This window comes from Beta vulgaris, chromosome 5, assembly GCF_026745355.1.
Source record: "Beta vulgaris subsp. vulgaris cultivar EL10 chromosome 5, EL10.2, whole genome shotgun sequence".
Classification (NCBI taxonomy): Eukaryota; Viridiplantae; Streptophyta; class Magnoliopsida; order Caryophyllales; family Amaranthaceae; genus Beta; species Beta vulgaris.
Window position 1 is genome coordinate 48703426 of NC_079206.1, and position 8389 is coordinate 48711814.

At 37.7% G+C, this 8389-nt stretch overlaps 1 protein-coding gene across 1 annotated transcript; it reads left to right on the plus strand.

The window, feature by feature from the left end:
• Window positions 1-4680: 4680 nt before the first annotated feature.
• On the plus strand, window positions 4681-6292 carry LOC130591434 (uncharacterized). Its single transcript, XM_057394753.1, has 3 exons — window positions 4681-4808; window positions 4980-5517; window positions 5615-6292. The coding sequence occupies exons 1-3, from the start codon at window positions 4681-4683 to the stop codon at window positions 6290-6292; spliced, it is 1344 nt and encodes a 447-aa protein (XP_057250736.1).
• The last annotated feature ends 2097 nt before the right edge of the window (window positions 6293-8389 follow it).

The window sequence follows — 8389 nt, forward strand, 5'->3', positions numbered from 1 at the left end:
TTGTCTCATAGGAGTATAAATACCTATCTTCTGGTTTTAGAAGGGCGTAGCGCATATATCTCAAAGTTCAAACTTGGAGCCTCATTTTTTCTAGGATTTTAGGAGAGAGAGTGAGTTTGTGGGAGATTTCTATGTACACCATTGTTCTCCATTGATTTCATAGTGCGAGTTTGTGAGATTTTCTCCCGTAGCTCGGATTCCCCACGTTTATTTTGGTGTGTTCTTTCCTTTCTTCTTTCCTCTTTGCATTACTTGGTTGTTTCAATTTCTTGTTTTTTCTTGATTATTGTTTATTGCACAAACTAGTCAGCACTTGTTTCTAAATCACAACATATAATAAAACACCAAGTGCATTGTAAACCAAATCTATATTTACGAGTACCTATCAAATTTTCTTTTTTTTTTTTGTTTATTTTGGAAGGCTGAGTACCTATCAAATTTTCTTTTTCTATTTTGGAAGGCTGAGTAACTATCAAATTGTCAATTAGGCTCATTTGATTGCTACTTGCACTCGTATTTACCATAGGCATGTAGAAAATATCCTCCATGCATAAACTAAAGAAAGACAGCAATTTTTGGAATTCCACAATGGACCAATTTTTGTTTCGTGGTCTAAGTTTTATTAGGCAAATGCTTTTGTTTAATGCCACATGAACAGGAGCTTTTCGGATATGTATCTCCCAAGTCCACGCATTCCACCCTTCCCTCACCACATCTATAAGAAATTAGTACTTTTACCTAGTACTTTAGCTACATGTATGACAATTTTGCTTTAGCTAGCTTATCCTAATATACATTAATTTATGACATTAAATTATCCTCGTACAAGCACCCTTCCTTTATGTTTATTCATAGTTTATATTAAAACAGGACGGATCAGGTGATTTTCACTATTTTTTTGGAATTATCTTCTACTGGTAAGCTTTTCTATATGGAATCATAAATGATTTGCACTAAATCTGTTATGCACATCCAACCTCATGTATTTGTATGATGGATAGATTAATGGGATTGAAATTGTGGTAAGGATAATGTAGGAGCTAAATTATTGGGTTGGTGGACGGATGGAGTAGGTGTTAGCACATTGATCAACTTAGTACTATAAGCAGAAGGATTCAACCCTGAATTGCTTTAATGAGTAGGTGGATCCAGCGGGTTCCGTGGGTTCAACTGAACCCACGTGGATTCGGAATAAAAACACAAAAACTGGGCAAAAAAAACAATATAATATATATTAAACACAGCGGATTATGTGATTGAAAGGCATGGTAGCTCAGTGGTAAAGCCTATGTACTACTATATTATTTGTTCTTCGGCTCAATGGTCTCAGGTTCAAATTTCGGTAATGTGGTTTGTCTTCTTTGTTTTGTTTTGTTTTTTTTTCCTTTTTTTATCCTCACTTGGCCCCTTTATTTATAAGAAAGGGATCCCAACCCACAAAAAAAACTTACAAAGACTGGAAACTTGGGATTTATACCCAGAAGCATAAAGCCACACAAACACCCCAAATATGGGGTTGATGAGAATCGAACTCCATGGTTGGGAGGTGGCAGCTCCAACCATTGGGCTCCCACATGATTCTCCTCCCTTAGTCCCTTTAGGGTTAGTGCATTATTTCCTTGGTTTTTTTTCCTTTTCTTCATCCTCCCTTTTGGCTTACTGCATTATATCCTTGGTCTTTTTTTTTTCCTTTTTTTTATCCTCCCTTTATTTTTTAAGCTCTCTTTTTCATCTATAAATCTCTTCCTTCCACCAGGTACAAATATTGCAAAAGCTAATGAATTTGGTTAATTTATATTATTTTTTTGTTGACGTCATGTTTGTGCTAGCTAATTGTTAAAGTTTCCTAATTTGTTATACATATAAGTGTATAACACTTAATTGATAAGTTACTTCAATGAAAAAAGTTTTAATAGTTGTTACTCGATTTCTAGTTTGTATAACTCTATAACTTGTTAAAAAATTGATAGTTTTTCATTACTACAAGAAATTAATTATCATCTTTTTTGTAATGATATAATAAAAAATGAAAGTCTCGCTAAGTACAATTATTAAAAGTTTATTTTTTCCTTTTCTTTAAAAAATTGCAACTCCAAATAGAAAATTTTAATTTGAAATTTTTATTAAAATTATTACGAACTTACATGGCCCAATTCTTGAATCCGCCACTGTAATGAGCTCAAATACTTGTTAGAAAGAACACATAGTTCATAATGAATATAAGGCTCATACGTTTAGCTAAATTAGTCGATTTCCTTCAGTTTTTATACAAGTACCATTTACCAAGCCATATAGGTTCCCATTTTAAGAATCTAGCCAAAATAACGAGGACATCACTCTTGAACCCGATTCAGAGACACATGTCTAGATCAATTTTATGGGATTTAATTTTGGATCTTTTGCGGTCAATAAGTGCGAAATATAGCGTCGTACCTATTGTGTTCGCGTAGTCCAGTATCTATCATGTGATATTTATTTCCATTTCATAAAGTTATACTCATTTATGTTTTACTTTATTTTTTTTGGACCTCCTTGCAAGAATCTTGTGGTAAAATGAATTTCTTATAGGCTCCTTTCATACAGGATTACTCACTCAGAGCCCAACAACCCAACCCACAACAACATTAAACGTTTTGCTTCCGCCATGATTTGAACCTTGGTCACTCATGTGTGAGATCGGAAGACATATGATTGGATTCAAGGGTCATTGGTAACTTACATCCATTCATTGAAGCTCCAAAAACCAATTAAAAGAGGAGAGATAATATGCAAGTCGGTCATTTATTTTTTGTTAGATAGGATAGTGTTTGGATATTAGAGAGATTTTAGGATATCTTGTTACCTAAAATCTATCCCTAATTGATGTACTTTACATATTTGCTATATCTCACACTTGTATACATATGGAAATCAGTGGAATGAATATCAACGTGTATTACGTTTATTATGGTATCAGTAGCTTAGGTTTTAAAAAAAAATAAAAAATTCCGCCACCTCTTCTCTATGGCAGGCGATGAACCACCACCACCACCACCACCCAAAATTGAACCTACTTCACCCTATTATCTTGGTCCACAAGACAGGCCTGGTGATTTCATTACTCCCATTCGCCTGAATGGCGACAATTACGCTGAATGGGCAGATGCCATTCAAACTGCATTGGAGGCACGACGCAAATTCGTCTTCCTCGACGGCACTATTACTCTATCGGCTTTACCATGTACGTTTACGGACCGGACAACCATCAACGCCATGCTCATTTCTTGGCTTATGAATACCATTGAACTTGAGGTAAAACGTTTTCTTTCTAAATTTAAAGAGGTCAATACCAAATATTCAGGGGCGGGGTTTCTCTCTCTCTAGATTCTCTCTCGGTATACCCTGGGTATAGTGAGCTGCCATGGCAAAGAAATCGCGAGCTCGAGAGAAATCCAATACCTCTAAACTAGTTACGACTGTAACGAATGTTCCATCTTCTTCTAATGCGAAGAAAACTCGATCAATGGAGGAAATCCTAGGGGTTCAAGCTCTGGAGTTTGAAAGCTCAGATGATGACCCTCTTGAGGAATTGGGAGAACACTTATCACCACGATCATCATTAAGAGAATTGCAACAGCAATCGGAGATTCGACCTCTATTCTCGGAATGGATGACGGCAATAAAGAGTAACAATACAGTAACCCCGGTGCTTCAAATGAATCCAGGTAGGAGCAAATCTCATTCTCCGTGTTTGAATGATAGTAATAATGATAGAAGAAATACTTGTGATATTGGAAATGATAGGCAATTGAATACTGATGTGAATGTGGAATTGAATGGAAATATTGCAATGAATTGTGAAGTGAAAATTGGAATTGAGGATATTCAGGAGGAGGTAGATTATTGGAATTCTGCTGTGGTTTGTTATGTCTTAGGTGCTAATCCTCCCATCTTTGTAATGGAAGGCTTTATTAGGCGTATATGGAGAAATATGGGGGTTGATAAAGTGGCCAGTGTGAATAAAGGAGTTTTCATAGTTAGATTTACTACTATGGAGAATCGAGACAAGGTTTTAAATGGTGGTTACCAGTTTTTTGATAAAAACCAGTGATTATCAAAGCTTGGTCGCCTGAAATGGATCTCACAAAGGAGGTTACAGCTGCTGTTCCGATGTGGATTCAATTACACGACCTGGATATCAAATACTGGGGGGAGAAAAGTATGTTTAAGATTGCAGGTCAGATTGGGAAGCCCTTGAAAACGGATCAGGCGACGAGGAAAAGGGAAAGGTTGCAATATGCAAGGCTCCTTGTTGAGGCAGAGGTGAATCAGGTATTCCCTGAAACGATTTATTTTGTCAATGAGAAGGATATTAAGATTCAAGTGAAGGTGGTGTATGAGTGGAAACCAGAAGTCTGTGAGATATGTCAGCAATTTGGACATAACTCAGGACAATGTAGGAAGAATTAGGCAGGAAAGTGTGGAAGGGAAAAGGGAAAGCACAGCAGCCAGTAGAAACTGGTATCATAGGAAGAAAATCTGCCCAGCAGCAGATGGAGAAACAGGATACGTTTCAGGTGGTTCAGAGTGCCACCAGGAAGATGGTAACACAGGTACAACCAGTGACTACTATGAACTCATTTCAGGCGCTGATGGAGGAAGAAGTGACAGTAGGACAGGTCTTGTGTGAAATAGGTGAAAATGGAGTTGGGAGGGATGAAAACCCCTCAGACCCTCATGAATAGAGTTCTATGTTGGAACATAAGAGGTCTAAATAGCCCTGTGAAGCAGCAAGTAGTTAGGAATTTTATTCAGAACTACTCCACTGGGTTAGTTAGCCTTTTAGAAACAAGAGTGAAGGTGAGCAACATGGGGAACCTTTACTTAAATATTTGTCCTGGATGATGTTTTACTTCAAATTCTCAATTCCATAAAGGAGGTAGAATTGTGTTGTTATGGAATCCGGATTTTTTTCATGTGAACATTCTTAAATGTACTAGTCAAATAGTACATTGTCACATTAAACCCACTGATGGCCAAGCAGAGTTTTATGCATCATTTGTTTATGCGTTTAATGATGCTGGAGGAAGGAAGCAATTGTGGGAGGATTTGAAGAATTTAAGAGTTGATAATGCAGGGTGGATATGGATGGGTGATTTTAACAATGTTCTGAATATGGAGGATAGGGTGGGGGCTCCAATTAGAGCTAGTGAATGCACAGATTTCAGAAGATGTGTGGAATGCTATAGTATGGAAGACATGAAGGCAACAGGGTGCTTCTATACGTGGAATAACAAGCAAGGAGAGGATACAAGGGTATTCTCCAAGATTGACAGGGTTATGTGCAACATGGATTGGATGGAAGCTTATCCATTTACAGAGGCCAATTTCTTACCAGAGGGGGAGTTTGATCACTGCCCTATGATTTTGAATGCACATCCACAACAGAATTATGGAAAGAAACCATTCAGGTACTTTGATATGTGGAAGCATGCGCAAAACTTTGAGCAGATAATACAGGATGCCTGGAACACAGAAGTGAGTGGTGCCCCAATGTTTAGACTTACTCAGAAATTAAAGAAGGTGAAGGCCTCTCTAAGGTTGTTTGAATAGAGAGGGTTTCATTGATTTACAGGCTAAGGAGATCAAAAGTGCAGCAGCTTTGAAGGATTGTCAGGTTCAGTTACACAAACAACCTGATAATATTAACTTGAGGAAGCAGGAAACTGAGGCAGCAAAAGAGTATAAAGTAGCACAGGAGAGGTACTTATCTTTTCTGAAACAAAAAACAAAATCATCATGGATCAAAGATGGTGATATGAATACGAAGTTGTTTCATAGAAGTCTCAAGAAAAGACAGATTCAAAATGCTATTTTTGGCATTCACAATGCAGAAGGAGAATGGGTTAATACACCGGACAAAGTTAGTGAGGCATTTCTGGATTACTATCATCATCTCTTGGGTGATAAAATGCAGCAGAGAAGGAAGGTGAAGTCAAGAATTGTTCAATGTGGCCCTGCAGTGAACACACAACAAGCTGTAATGCTTCAAAGACCTGTTACTGGAGAGGAAGTGAAAGAGGCGTTATGGTCTATACATGGTGACAAGGCTCCAGGACCGGATGGGTTTGGGAGTCATTTCTATAAAACTTGCTGGCACATTGTGGGCCATGATGTAATAGCAGCTGTTGTTGACTTCTTTATTCATGGGAAATTACTAAAGGAGGTAAATTCTACTACCATCACTCTTATTCCCAAAGTGCTATGCCCTAGTCATGTGGGGGCTACAGACCTATATCTTGCTGTAATGTGATTTACAAATGCATTACCAAGATTCTTTGCAATAGGCTGAGAGAAATTCTTCCCGATATTATCATGGAAAACCAAGGTGCATTTGTGCATAGTAGATATATTATGCATAACATTATGATATGTCAAGATCTAGTGCGACAGTATAGAAGAAACGTCTAGCCCTGGGTGTTTGATGAAGATAGACATGAGGAAAGCTTATGATACCATTGAATGGGATTTTTTGGAGGAAATGTTGAGAGAGCTTGGCTTTCCAGGAAAGATAGTGGACTTGATAATGACTTGTGTTAGATCCCCTAAATTTTCACTAATGATAAATGGTAGTTTACAGGGATATTTTGCTTCTCAGAGAGGAATAAGACAGGGAGATCCCTTGTCTCCTTTACTTTTTGTGATGTGTATGGAGTATCTCTCAAGAGTCTTGAAAAAAGTGAGTGAAAAGACTGAGTTCAAGTTTCATCCTAAGTGTACATCCCTGGGCCTTACACACTTGTGTTTTGCTGATGATATACTATTGTGCTGCAAAGGGGACTTTCAGTCTATTCTTTTACTTCTGAGAGGGTTCAAATTGTTCTCTGAGTCCTCGGGGCTTCAAGCAAATGAGCAGAAGTCTGCCATTTACTGCACTGGCATGGAGAATGGAGAAATACAAAGAATTCTTGATAGGTCTGGATTTGTGAGGGAAGCCCTCCCCTTAAATACCTGGGGGTCCCTATTTGTTCCAAAAGGATTTCCATTGCAGATTGTGAGAGGTTATCTGACAAGATCAGTGCAAGGATTAAAATTTGGGGTTCCAGGAATATTTCATTTGCTGGAAGGGTGCAGTTAATTAACTCAGTACTCTTGAGTATGCATTCATATTGGGCACAAGTGTTTGTGATCCCAAAGACTGTAATGCAGGACATTGGTAAAATCTGTAGGGCCTTTCTTTGGTCAGGAGCTTCCTATAGCACAAAGCCAGGATATGTGAAGTGGAGTAAAGTATGCTCCCCTAAGAATGCAGGGGGTTTAGGGGTAAAAAATATTTACTTCTGGAATATTGCAGCACTTGGTAAATACGTTTGGGCAGTGGAAAAAAAGGTGGATAATTTGTGGGTGAAATGGGTTCACAATATCTACATTAAACAGGAAATTTGGTGGGATTATGTGCCTAATAGTACTTGTAGTTGGTACTGGAAGCAACTGTGTAACGTAAAAGAGAAATTGAAAAGGCTCATGATTGTAGCTCAACTTCAGCAGATGCACAGCTACTCTATCCAGGAGGTTTATGGAAAATTAACAGGGGATTATGAAAAATTGCAGTGGTGTCAGGTAATATGGGAGAGAACAAGTATACCAAAGCATCAGTTCTGTTCATGGCTAGCAATGCAAGGGAAATTACAGACAAAAGACCACTTGTCTAGATATGGGATATGTGTAGATAACACCTGTTACTAGTGGTGTTCAGGTGGAAACCCATAATCATCTTTTCTTTAACTGTCATTTTCAGCCAAGTCTTGAGGCAGTAAAGAGCTGGTGTGATCTGAGAACTAAAAGAGATACACTCCCGCAAATTATTGAATGGCTCAGCAGAAGAAGAAGAGGAACTAAGTTCCAGAGGTCAGTCCAAAGTGATGCAGTGGAAGCAGTAGTATATATGACATGGCAAGCAAGGAATGAGGCTTTATGGCTTGGTAAAGACAATAGAATAGATCATACTGTAAAGAAGATACAGGAGCTTGTGAGATGTAGAGTTAGACATGTTTTACCAAAGAAAACGAACAGTAGTGATAAAGTTTGGTTTGAAGCTTTGTAAGGTGTTTTGTGTTATTCCTCTGATGTTTAGAGGAATTTAGGTTGTATTGGTTTTGGTGTTGAAAGTAATATACTCATCTCTTACTTATCAAAAAAAAAAAAAAAATTTAAAGAGGTCCAACATTTATGGGACACTCTAAAAACACGTTTTGCCATTGTTAACGGACCTCTTGTACATTAACTAAAATCCGTTTGGATGTTTATGTTTTGCTCATAACTTAAAATCCAAAAATGATAAATTTGCTAGCAAAAGTAGGAAATGTCTTTTTATGGGGTATCCGTTTGGCAAAAAATGGTGGAAACTTTT

Bases quoted from the DNA above. Each gene is read 5' to 3' on its own strand.
- LOC130591434 (XM_057394753.1), top strand. From the start codon at position 4,681: ATGGAGTTGGGAGGGATGAAAACCCCTCAGACCCTCATGAATAGAGTT. The intron at 4,809-4,979 runs GTTAGTTAGCCT...TAAATGTACTAG, and splicing joins ATTCAGAACTACTCCACTGG to TCAAATAGTACATTGTCACA. The intron at 5,518-5,614 runs GTGAGTGGTGCC...ATTGATTTACAG, and splicing joins AGGATGCCTGGAACACAGAA to GCTAAGGAGATCAAAAGTGC.